The following is a 13,504-nucleotide window of genomic DNA, read 5'->3' as shown; positions in this document are numbered from 1 at the left end:
TTCCGTTGGCAAACAGATCTAAAAATTGCACCAACTTTTAAGGAAGAAGTACGATTCCATTTTGGAAGACCAACTAATTCAATATTCTAGACTTGGGTTGATTATGTATTATTGTATTTATTATTCAACTTATTTTTTAACAAACATTTATTTTGTTTTCGATCACTTAATATTTTGCATTTTTGTGATAAATGTATTATTAAAAAAATACATATTACTTAACCGGAATGTATATTTGTACCTTTTATATTTAATACTCAAATTTGTTTATCAAGACTTTTTATTATTTATATTTCAAATGTTTATACAATTAAATTTGTTAAACTCGTGTTGTACACGGGTATCTAACCTAGTTATTAAATAAATTAGAAGTCTAGATTAATTATGTTTCTTAGTTTGAGTATGATTAGAATTGTGGGTGCTATATAAACTCATCGAAGGTTTTATTTGTGTAGAGTAGAGAGAGTAGTTTGTATTCCGTTCTTGTTTCATATTAATGAAAAGAGTCGCATAAACGTTTTATGCAAAATCGTGTTTGGTGTTCTTGATTCACTAGTTTAAGGTTTAATATACATAACTACATATTTTAATGTAACATGAAAAGCATGGTAAAGATGAAAGGATAGCATATCTAGTAAATTACTTTTGAGCTAGAGTTGCCAATTTAAAAAAAAAAAGAAAAAAAGAAAAAAATACTTTTGAGCTAGAGGTAACATGGGTTGGGTTTTACCAAACGTGTCAAAATGACAAAATGATTAATTTTTCAGGTTGATTCAAGACACGTTTTGTCAAAAGAATTTAATGTTTTTAATAAATGTAATGTATTGAATATGATTATAAAAGAGACTATTTCCACTATAGTTTCATGACTTCATCCCTACTCTTTCCTGCTAATTATTTTCTTTATATATCTTTACATATGAAGAAATTCATACTAGTGAATTCAATGCCATTTGATATGGATGCTATTGTTGGGATAATAGAGAGTTATTATGGTTTGCGACTTTGGGTGATTTCAAGGTGTGCATGCTATATCAGATTCAGTGATCATACTAGAATCAGGCAATACCAATTTCACATTTTGAAAAGTTTAATCATTTAGAATTCAAAATGCATTAACCTCATATGAATCAGTCACACCAATATCAGATTTTGATAAATACCCAGATAAAAAATTAACTAGCATCGCTTCCTTTCAAATTATGCATTATTAACTAAAATTTGTTGTTCTGCTCATTCTGGTTAAGTGTTTATGGTTCATATTTGGTTTTATGTATAAAATAAAAACCGAAAAACCCGAACTGAATCTATTTTTTTGCATTTTATAATACATCAAAAAAAAAATTAAGCATTGTATTTCTACTACTGCTACTACGTGCCAGTTGCCACACTATCCACTGATGCACGTTTATTTGGCATTGAAACATATTATGAATGATAAACGTCAAACAAATTTGATTAATGTTTTCTAAAATTGGCTTGTGCATTTCTCTCAAATTTTTTAAATGTTTTCTTTATGCGAATCCAAATCGAAATTATTTTTACAATTAACAATTCCAGACCAGAACCATTTAATTTAGGTAATGTAGCAGCAGAATTACTAACTACGGGTATATTCTATTATATTTTATATATTTCTGGTTCATTGGTCGCACCATTTCGGGGGGGAAAATGTACGCCTTTGAATTCATACTCGGATTATTTTTTTGAATGAGTTTCGTCAAACACGGGTTTTCAAAGTGGCTAAACGCGAGAGACTCTTTTGGATCACGAACTTTGCCCATGCTTTCCCGAACAAAATTTGCTTCAGAGTCCCAAATGTTTCCCTCATTTGATTTAGTTTCTTGGCCTCGAGGTGGAATGTTTTCGTCACCTTGAAAAAAAATTTCTAGATGTTTTTTCAAAGTCGAGTTTGACTCCGACTTTAAGACGCATCACATTCTTGCATCGAGCTCATTCCTCACCACTTGACATTTCATATAATTTAAAATGCCGCCAAATTTCTTTGTTTTCATTTCTAGCTTTAACCGCAACTTAATGGCGTGTTCAGTGTTGAAAATCCAACACCAACAAAAGATTGTGTACATATACCATTAAAGCGCGTTTATTTTTATTTTATTTTATTTTATCATTTCTTCAATCAAATCTCAGCTCGATCATCTTGACTCAGTTTATGTTGATCAGATTCAACAATTCAGGTTCGCAATGACGATTTGTGAAACCACATTAAGATAAGATGATGGATAATATGATTGTGTATTCATTTTAATGATATAGTCAATATATAATATAATACAAAGTACAACCTTTGTTTTAGTTACACTAGCATAGAAGAGTAACACATAGACACCAGAGTTTAATATACATGACCAATGACTTATCATCTACACATGTTTTCTATATTTTGATTACTTCAATATATATATATAAGTTTACTTGATCCAAACTCGTTTGCGATATTCCCCAAGTGCCCAAAGTGGAAAGATGTTCCTGTATTCTGCGTAATGTAACATGCAGTTCTTCATGTATACACCCGCGATCTCCTGCAAAATTTATCTTAGATGTAAATAAAAATGATTAGCTAAATGTTAGAAAAAAGGAAAGGGCTTTGAGTCTTGTAACCTGTTGAGAAAAATCTCCATTATCCAACTGTGCATTGATTAATATTTTTGCTGCTTTATGCAAGGGCGTTGGGTCTCTTTCGGCCTAGTATGATAATGAAAGAACATGTATATATGTGTTGAAAGTAAAAATGATGAGCTTGACTGGTTACTGAAAAACTAACCTGTCCGCCTAACATAAGACCAAGCATAGCCCATGATGTTTGAACTAGGTTCGTCCGATTTGCAGCCAACGGTGTATATACCTCGCCAGGACAAGACTTGTAACTCTCCCCCCATCCACCCTCTTCATTTTGTTTCGATAGGAAGAACTCAACTGCTTTACGAACTGCGTTACTGTTGTTATATGTTTTTCCAGCAGAGATTAAGCCTCCTAGTGCAAAAAATGTGCCATAGAGAAAGCATATTCCCCAATAACCATACCTGTCCAATTTTATATATTTTCATTATACTATTTGTGTTTTTATCTTTTAATAGTTGCGTGGAGGACCGAGGTAATTAGCTTACCATGAACCATCATTCAGCTGTTTTCCCTCCAAAAAGCAAACGGCTTTTGCAACTGAAACTTCTATTTCTTTAGCCCGGTGCCCTGGATGCAACTGGTTAAAGGCTAAAAGGGCTTGGATAATTGATCCTGTGCACTCAACATGCCTAATTAAATCACCCCAAATAAGAAAATATTAGTATCTATTATCTCTCAAGCATTTCTGTTAGTGAGTGGTTACTTACTCTTTCTCAACAACAATGTCTGCAAAAATTTCTGAAGGATTCAACACCTGCAGAAAAGTTAGGCATAGAAGATACATTCAGCGTCGATTTTCTCTAAAAGAATACCGAAAAAAAAAACTAATATTTTTCAGAAGATTGATATTCTTGATATTTTATATTCACCTGTAAATATGGTTGTGGGACGGGTGGCTCCCAAATAGCAGAACCTCCAGTTATAGGACTCTGCATGTATAGAAGGACATTTACAGCCTCATATAACCGCTCATCGTTTACTTTTTCTCCGGAGATTTCCTCGGGCATTTTAGATAGTAACAGAAGACACTACAGGAGAATAGTTATTAAGAAAAACATTTAAGATTGCGATTATATTAAGAAGCAATCATTTCCCAAATATTAAGAAAAACATTAAGATTGTGATTATAAACTTGTCATTGCATCACCTTTAATGCTTCAGCTGTGCAATCTGAGACAACCCAACCTTGATCTTGGTCCGAGAAAGTCCACGCCCCTTTAGTAAACTGCCGACACATTTTACTAAAATTTCCAGAAGGGTTTTGTTTGATTTGAGACTCTTTGATATAAAAATGGGCTTTTTTTAACGAATCACCGTATTCTTCAACCATATCAGTAGCTATTATTGCTTGAGTTGCAAGTGTGCAGTCCCACGTTTGACTCCCGAAACTCTGCATTTTCATCCCATCTTCTGCTAGCCATAAATAATCAGGCACTCTAGCAAGGTGGTGCTTGAACTCATCCCCATTCGGGTTTTCAGCCCACCAACACATCATTTGCAAGCTCTGAATTGAATAACAAAATCGAGTTAGTATAGGTGGATCGGTCGGGGCGGTTGGGTAATAGCTCTTGACTTAAAACAAGTCATCTTTTAGTACCTTTTCTACACATCCAATGGTAATATATCTGCTCTCTTGGGCACCATATCGCATTAGCTCAACCGCTCTTTTGAGACCTCTTTCTCTTAGCTTGGTGAACGGCCAGTACTTGAGGACGGGCTCACTTAAGTAATGAAGACTGTCCCATAACAGATCTTGGACTACTGAGTGAGGATAATACAGATCCTCCTGCACTTGGTTATAAGCACACATATTTGAGCATAAATTTGTCAAAACTACTACTGCAGTTTTATAAAATGAAAATAAAAAAAAAAACTTTTCATGAAAACTTTATAAAATGTGCTTCTAACAACCTTGCAACAGTTATGGCGCTGCTTATTCCAGTTTATGTCATGATACGGGATAGGATGGATTTCTTGGCGAAGTTGCAAAACAAGATCAGTGATCGGACCATGGAATTTTCTCCCGTACAAGTATGACATAGGCATATAAGTTGTCCGGCAATAACACCACATTTTTGCTGTATCACAGAAGAAAAATAGTGACATATCTTTCATTCAATATCGCGTATCCAAGAGCTTCTTACATATGTATATACCTGGATGAAATGGTAAAGCTTCAGGGAAAAGCCAAAATTCCGGTGGAAGTGGGTTGCACCCTTCCCATTCGTATACACCAAGCACCTGCACACAAAGGTATTAATGATAACTTTAAAAGACTCGTACCGTTTACTATGTCAAATTTTATAAGATGTTTACTGAGAGATAAGTTTTGCCCCATGAGGGAATTGTGGCTGCACCACCATGGTCTAGTATCCACTTTCTGCCTCGGTCCACCACACCATTTCCATCATATGGTCCTTCTCCTAGCAACCTTAGGGCTATGTAGCTTAATGCAGACCTGAACATGGTGCTGTGTCCTTCGATATAAAATCCCCACCCTCCATCGTCATTCTGACAATGAAATTTAACAAAAAAAAAAAAAAGAAAAGGTTAGGATATTTGTCTGATCACTAGTAAGTAATTTTAAGATGCATTTGTCTAGGAGATGGTTCTTACTTGATGGTTATAGATATAGCGTATCATTTCGGTCTTATGATGTTTGGTCAAATGCGTGTTGATAGCTCCACTGATATACATTGCAATAAGCTGCAAATTGAATATATATTGTTTGGGTCCATATTCCATATATATTGTCACATATATTATACGGTTTCACAAACGTATACCGCCTTGAGTCCAAATTTAATTGTTGGTCGTGTCTCTCTAACATCTATGCATCTCTCTTATTCACACATAATCCAAACAGGTTTTTATATTCTTGCTACTTAACAAAAGATTGAACTTACTAGGGGAGGAGTGAAAAACATAGGGCCAGAATTTTCTGCCGGCCAATGACCATCTTTAGCTTGAATCGCACGGTTTAATCTAACTGCTTTCTTCACTGTCATCGTCACAGTTTCATAATTCACTTCCTCACCCTCTTCTAACCTAACCGGCGGTATGCTCAATAAATCAACTCCATTTTCCTTGATCAACTGCATATCATATAAAACACATCACCTAACATAGTTATCTCATTTATGTTATGTGTTCTTTTTTCTTTTTCCTTTTGCCACCTTAGTGTGTACTTCAACTGCTTCTGTTTAAGAAACTTATCAAACTAAACGTACCAAACACTTATTTATCACAAAATATTAGCAATCTTTCGATTTCCATATGGTCCAAACTAACCTGCATCCGCATAAACAAATCACCGCATGGATGGAAGCCTTCTGATCTCCTATTGTTTCTATAACGTTCACGGGCATCTTCAACTTCTTGTCGTTCATCTGGAGTTCCGGCATCCGGATCAAATTCCCAAATTTGCCTACCAACAAAATTGTTGGTGGTATATAAGTAAGGGTTGCTCCCTTGTGCTATCTTTAACTTCCACATAACTCTTTCAAAAAGTGGTTGATGTATTAGTATCTATTGTCTAGCATGTATATATATATATAATAAGCGGGTCTTCATATGGGTCGGGCTTCCTCATATTCATATCTTGTCCGTTCAATAACGAATATTGCTACCCCATTTATATCTCTCCATAGATGGCATTTCAAAAGGTCTAAATATTTAAGTCCTTTATTATCTTTTAGAGTTAAGTTAAAGTTGACTGATGTTACATGATATATTGCGAAATATATTGCGAGAAGTGATATTACAGCGAGAATAGCGAGAAGTGGAGGTATAACTCCATTAATTCCTAATTTCACTCTCTTTCATATGATGTTACATACATATATGTAGGTCGGTTGTATTTTTGTCTTAATTACACATTCAAACCTACTTACAAACATATAAATGTACCGAGCCACATTCAAACTTATGTACCTACACACATACAAACATACATACACATATACAAACATACATATCTACACACATACATATGCACCTACACAACGCACCTACACATAAGAAAGGGAGTGAAATTAGCGATTAATAGAGTTACACCTTCACTTCTCGCTGTAAAAAAACTTCTGAAATGATCCACAATGGCGGATCTAGAGAATAATTTTGGGGTAACGTAAAAAAAATTATCGTACATTAAGAATTTTTTTTACCAGTTTCACGTTAAAGATGTCCTGATTACGCGTTTCGCGTGTAATGGAGCCTAGTATAGCATTTTGCTCACACAAGTGTTTGGTTACGCGTCTGGCGTGTCTTAGGCCCGACTTCGTGTTACAAGCATATCGCCACCCGATTAACCCGTTTGCAATGGTGGATCAAAACAAGTTAGCAAGTTCGCCTATAATGGGTCGCCCCAAAATAACCCAAACTTGTTAGCTTAACGATATTTTGTAAAATTATTCGAACTTATTAACTTACTAATTCAATGATTTTATTGATATCTTTTGATCATATCAAACGTATATTGTTATTGAGTGATTTTTAAGTTTACTCAACAAAAATATTGATAAACATAATATTTAATTAAATAATAATATAAAAGACAATTGTAAACCAAAAATAACAAATAAAAAAAAATTATAAATTAGTTAACAAATCTAACAAAAAATCATATCATTTAAACATATTATATTTATCTGTTCAATTTAACTAAAATATTTGTTAAATAACTAATGTGAAATGCTTAATTATAAGGTGATATAAAATTCAAATTAAACTAAAGGGTAATATTTATAATTGTGTTCAACTAGAAGGGGGGTAATTATAAATTTGCTTTTAATTTATTTTAGTAAACCCAAGTTCTTATCTTCTCCACTTCCCTTTCTCTCTCTTCCAAGATATCCATACTCCATGGATTTCAAGCTAAATGCAGGTTTTCTTTGAACTTGAAAGGTTTTAAAAATTTTTAGGGGTAACATAATATAATTTCAGGGGCAACGAAATACATAAAACGTGAAAAAAAAGTTAAAAATTTTCACTTCGCCGGAATAGTTGCTACCCCCTCCCTCTCATGTAAGTCAGCCCCTGATGATCCAATACCTATATATATACACACACACACGTGACTCGTCTTGGCTGTTGTTTTCATTTCTTTTGGTAAGGACTAAGGATTCAAAAAGGTGAATAACTAAAAAGAAGATGTCTTTTATATATAGAGACTAGGTTATTGACCCGTGTACGACACGGGTGGAAATGTATAAATCGTTAAACAACAACAACTGAAAATTATAATTTTAGACGATGTCAATGGACAAGTAACTACATTGGTTTTTGTTATTAGAATAAAATAATGTATAGAATATAATAAACCATAAATAGGTAAAAAATAAAATCGTTTTATAGTAAAGTTTGTTATATTTAGTTAAATTCTTTAATGACTATTACGCAAAAAAAATCCTAAAATATTGAATAAAAACGGACGGTCCTAAAATATTAAAATTTTCAAATAATTTAATAGTTTATAAAAAAATTATTACCATTGGATATGATACGCAATGGTTGTCTAGACGTTGGCACTGCATGTTTTGCAAACAAAATTATTATAACATACTATTTATAGAGTAATCTTAAATTAAGTGCATCAACTCACTAACCATTTGTATTATTCCTCTTATTGGAAGATGATGATTGAGAATTAGTGCGTCTCTTGGATCTTGAAGACATCTAAAATATAAATAAAAAACCATATGATTAACATGTAAAACATATAGAAATCTTTTATCATGAAGAAAAAAAGGTTATTCAGGATGACGTATTATTATATTGATTATACAAAGTATCTTAATGTTCAAACAAATCGTACATACCTTGAAACTTATAATATCATTCATCTTAAAATGTTATCAACACATCTAAATTATTGAATCTGAGAGTGCATAACCGACCAAGTATTAGGAGTGGCAGTTTAAGAGTGACATATTGATATTGTATAACCTCATGTAATCAATATATAGGCTTGAAGTTTAGGTGTGGAAGTTTATAGTAAAAGTATTTTAAGAGAAGATCAGGCTAGTTGGTTGCCATAAATTATGTTTCTTCTATAGAAATATTCATTCCATTTGTTAAGAAATGTTTTTTTGGATTTGATTTGGCATAACATAAGTTTGTCGTTACAAATGATCATTATGATTGTGTAATTTGTTTAACCAAATCAATATAATATATAGTGCATTTTGTATAATTTTGAGTAGAAATGAAAATTAATTAGTAAATATATTTACTATGAATATCAAAGAATGACCGATATTTTTGGTAACATTAATATATGAAAAATAAAAGCATAGTTGATAATAAATAACCAAAAAATAATTATCATAAAATTTAAATTCAAAACACAATCTATTTTTCATAATGTTAACGTAAAACTTGGGTGAATTTACATTGATTGATGAATTTGTTACAATTTTAATTAATTATATGTGAAAATGTAAACAAATATGACAATCTACATTTATTGATAAATTTCTTCCAATTTTAAGTGATTATGAGTTACAAATTATATGTAACTATCAAAATTAAGAAATAGTTAAATTCTAAAATTATATGATAATTTACTACAACAAACTTCCATATGTGAACCTATAAATCGAATACTAATTGACTAACATATACATATACATATTGACCAAGTAAATTAATAAATGATAACTTACTATTGAATCTTAAATTGAAAGATTAAATATGCTTAAATATAATATTATTTTTGAAAGCATTGATTTTAATGTTCAACATTCTAAACTAACATATAGAGATTCCGTTAATAAGTAAATTTTAAAGAAAGCAATAAATCATAGGAATATTATGATTAGTTAACTTATGTATGCTATTAGTCTTCAAAAATAGTGAATAAGTAAATTACATAGTGTCATGTATGATTAATGTTTATTGTTATGTAACATTAGTACTGCTGTAGTTAGTTACATATATATTTAATTACATGTATATGTATAGAATTGTGAAAGACAGTATTAGAGTAACCTTTTAATAATACCAAAAATAACTTTTTGCATTCACCATCAAGATAAAGCATACAAACTTAAGCATACCATATTTAATACATATGTTGTTAAACAGTCTAAGGTTATGTTATTACCTAAACATTGAAATCCATAAAGTTGAGATAAACGCAAAAGACGATAAAGAAACAGTATAACACCCATGGATGCAAAATGATACGGATTGGCCTTATGGCCAATCAGTTGATTATGTTTCGGTATGCAAGCTTTCCTTACATATGCTTGCATCCTGTCACCCTGTTACATTATTAATACCACAAACAATGTTAGTTATTAAATATATAAAATGAGGAGGAAAATTTTTTTACTAAAAACAAATATATTTGTATAGAATAATACCATCTCATCTTGTAAAATCATTTCAATGGACCAATCATCTCCAGTTTTATTGTTGTCCTTCAAACGTCATAGTCTGAGAATACGAACCTTCAGTACACAGTCGTTGTTGGAAACATCCAAATCCTTGAACATGGTAATGTTTAATGCTTCCATGTTGTTGTGTCAGAAAAATTAAGATTAAAGCAAAGATTAAAGATTCAATAACTCATATTTATAATTTGTAAAAAACCTTGAGAATGACACAAATATGAATGTTCAGGAAGGAAGTGAGAAATGTGAGATTTTCTTTATTCGGTTTTGTAGTATTTATAGATGAACATATTCTGTTTCAAAATTTGAATTGTTAGATTAAAAGGAAAGGTGTAATTATAGTAAATTTATGGAATAGAATTAGGGATTTCAAAAATGTAATTGATAATTCATATTTATTTAATTTGAAAGTAATAACCGATTCTAATTAGGGGTTGATTAATAACACAATATCAATAATAAGTCATAACTCATAGCATACGAATGAAATGATATTATAATTCATGTTTACAAAATTAGACATATTAAGTTGATTTTAGAATCAGTTACACATTAAAAATTGAATATTTAACAAATACCATAATTGCCCGAAATAAACATAGGAAACATATCAATATGAATCAATTAAATAAAATGGACGATTCATGTTTACAAAATTAAACAAACTAAGTTGAATTTGAATTCAAATTCAAATCCGTAAAAAGTTGTAAACTTATAGTAATGATATGATTTAATAAAAAGCAATTACTGTTAATCAAATTTGAAAACAGTTACACATTAAACAATTAAAATACTAAGAAATACCATAATTTATTAGGAAACATGCCATCATAACAATTACATTCAAAATATAAGAAATATCATAATTTAATTTTTTTAACATTAGACATTAAACAGTAAACATTAAACATTAACAGAGGAAAACATATAAATTTACATAAACAATTAACAATTCAACCTGATAACCTAAGAATGTAAAATACTAACCTAGGTTAACAATCTAAACTATAAGTTAAAAAAAATTTACATTAAACATTAACCATTAACCATAGGAAACATATCAATTAAACATTAAACATAGTAAGCTAAGAATGTAAAATAATAACCTAGGTTAATATGTTAATGTAATACTAACTATCGATGTGAAGATACAAACCTAACAATGTAAAATACTAACCATCGATGTGGAGATCTGAGTAACAATCGCCATGGATCTTCTGAAATCGTTTCCAGGATCGAATCAAAGCAATCGTTATTATCCAATACCGTCACTTGCCCAATTTATAATCCGATATCCGGTTTCGATTTTATATGAAGAACATAACGAAATCATTATCCGATTGATATACAATAATGACCGATTGAATGGAGGCTTTGGTGGATTAGGTTAAAAGGTTTGGTATGAAAGAATGCGTGTATTGAATTGAAGATGAAAGAAAACAAAATTGGAAACCGGGTTTCTCTTTCATGGTTACATAACTATTTTAATTATCAGTATTTTTGAATTATTTAATTGGTAAGAAAAATAGAGAAGTGGTAGTTATATTTGGAAGATATGGAAATCGTCCAATAGGAAAAGGCCATGTGGAGACAAACTAATTTGTTTTAATAGTATAGTAGCATTGCAATGAAAAGAATAATGAAGCTAATCAATTAATGATAATAAAAAACGTTAATATCTCTCAACAAAATCCATGTTTGTGTGTTTAAAAACATTTTGATCATTTAATTTAAAAACAAAATCCATGTTTGTATGTTTCTCTGGTTTAAAGCTATAACTAGCCGGAACTAAAACCAAGAGCATCCACTAGTGCAACACATTTGTTTTTATTTCAAACAGCAACTCAATATATCACATCAGATTTTAAACCAACCTACAAAAACTTGTATTTCTCCTACAATGATTATTACATGTTCTTGTTTCAAAACGTCACCTCGTAACCTGCTTTTCGTTTTATTTAATATAGAATTAATGTGAACGGGCCTTCTATTACACGTCTGTTGTTGTAGTTGCTCACAAACTAATGGGGGAAATACAAACCACTTGAACATGGGAAGTAGTTTCGTAAGTTGTAACATGTGTTTGAAATTCAATCAGTATCACGTGTGCACCATTGGAGATGCTATAAGATATAAAAATGTATTATAATAATACACCAAACTATTAAATAATAAATAATAATATTAATAAGACAAAGTTAGACAGAAATTAAAATTTGATATTACAAGTTTAAGTTTGATATTTATGTCTTCAGCAAATCAAACAACGATTTGAGTTTCCTTAAAAGTTGAATATTATTGGTATTTATTTTGGGACAATTTCATATACCCATTGATAACTAATCTTATGGGCGAATGGACGACACGTTTGCATTGTTTGTTCTCCATGTGGAGGGGTCAGGTTGGAGCACGGATTATGATGGTGTGGTGCTTACAACACAACATACTCCTAACCCAAATAAATGCTAATATGGTACTATGATATATACTTAACTGCTACATTCATGACGATCTTAAAGAGTCATCATTTTCTCCCTTTGAATTAATTTAGCCACGGATTGGTGGCACCGAATTTGTCCATTGTAAAATTTGAACCCTTATTTCAAAAGTTTCCGTCTCAATAAAACATGTTGATATCATTAGGCTACAAACACTTTGGTGTGAATCCCTAAACATTTTTAAAATATAAAGACTAATATTAATTAAATAGTTTTAAAAATATGAAACTAGTGTCTGAAATATATTAAAAATATATATATTGCATTATTAAAAAAAATACGATACTACATAAAAATAAACTAGATGTCTGCATTAGAGTATGTGTAGGTGGAGCTTTTGGGCGATATGGGGCTACAACACCGCCCCCGGGCTACAAATGAGCGATTGGGGGGGGGGGGTGGGGGGCAAATACATATCGTCTGCTTGTGTGTGTGTAATAATATTATATTATTTATGTGGGCTACATTTCGCCTCCTTGGCCACGTGTTAAAAATCCTCCATGTAGTCTTTCACTACACATAGCCTTATATATTTGGGTGTTTGCAGTATGCTTCACCGAAAGTAAAGCATAATCAGTAACACAATTGATGTCATAGTCTTACTATGCATAGATCATCTTCTGGCTAGACGATATGGAGCAGTGAAGCAAAGCTGCGGTCCCATGACTGATTTCATAGTCTGATAGTATCCCACTGACATTTCTCTCGACAACGGATCATGCACTCCATGTCGATAACCTTTACTTAATACAATTATAAAAAGTAATTTGAACATGTAAAGCCAAAAGGTTTATAACATAAAAATTTAAGACTTTGAATATTATATATAACATGTTGCTCACCCTTACTTCGAAGTTTGAAACCTCATCCAGTTTCATTTATAAACTGTTCCTGCAGCAAGCAATTAGTAATGCTGCTTCAGTTTCAACAAATCTAAAGGTGGCTACTGCACCAGCATTACAATAT

General features: G+C 31.4%; 1 protein-coding gene across 2 annotated transcripts; it reads right to left on the bottom strand.

Moving 5' to 3' along the window:
• Positions 1 to 2,295: 2,295 nt before the first annotated feature.
• On the bottom strand, positions 2,296 to 6,312 carry LOC143579786 (dammarenediol II synthase-like). 2 transcript variants are annotated; one of them, XM_077062989.1, is made up of 14 exons: positions 5,935 to 6,312; positions 5,550 to 5,738; positions 5,260 to 5,349; positions 4,960 to 5,154; positions 4,800 to 4,884; positions 4,555 to 4,721; positions 4,241 to 4,429; positions 3,791 to 4,147; positions 3,513 to 3,671; positions 3,351 to 3,397; positions 3,129 to 3,272; positions 2,786 to 3,044; positions 2,623 to 2,706; positions 2,296 to 2,556 (listed from the first exon to the last, which is right to left on the bottom strand). In XM_077062989.1, the coding sequence occupies exons 1-14, from the start codon at positions 6,136 to 6,138 to the stop codon at positions 2,398 to 2,400; spliced, it is 2,328 nt and encodes a 775-aa protein (XP_076919104.1). In that variant the 5' UTR covers positions 6,139 to 6,312; the 3' UTR covers positions 2,296 to 2,397. The 2 variants fall into 2 exon arrangements, with proteins under 2 accessions (XP_076919104.1, XP_076919105.1); XM_077062990.1 differs by having other exon boundaries at positions 2,296 to 2,543.
• Between the last annotated feature and the right edge of the window lie 7,192 nt (positions 6,313 to 13,504).

This window comes from Bidens hawaiensis, unplaced genomic scaffold (assembly GCF_021521415.1).
Source record: "Bidens hawaiensis isolate Kalapana, Puna unplaced genomic scaffold, B.hawaiensis_p1.1 tig00029951_1, whole genome shotgun sequence".
NCBI classification, from domain to species: domain Eukaryota; kingdom Viridiplantae; phylum Streptophyta; class Magnoliopsida; order Asterales; family Asteraceae; genus Bidens; species Bidens hawaiensis.
Note: the sequence above shows the minus strand (reverse complement) of the source record. Positions and strands in the feature narration are given on the sequence as shown.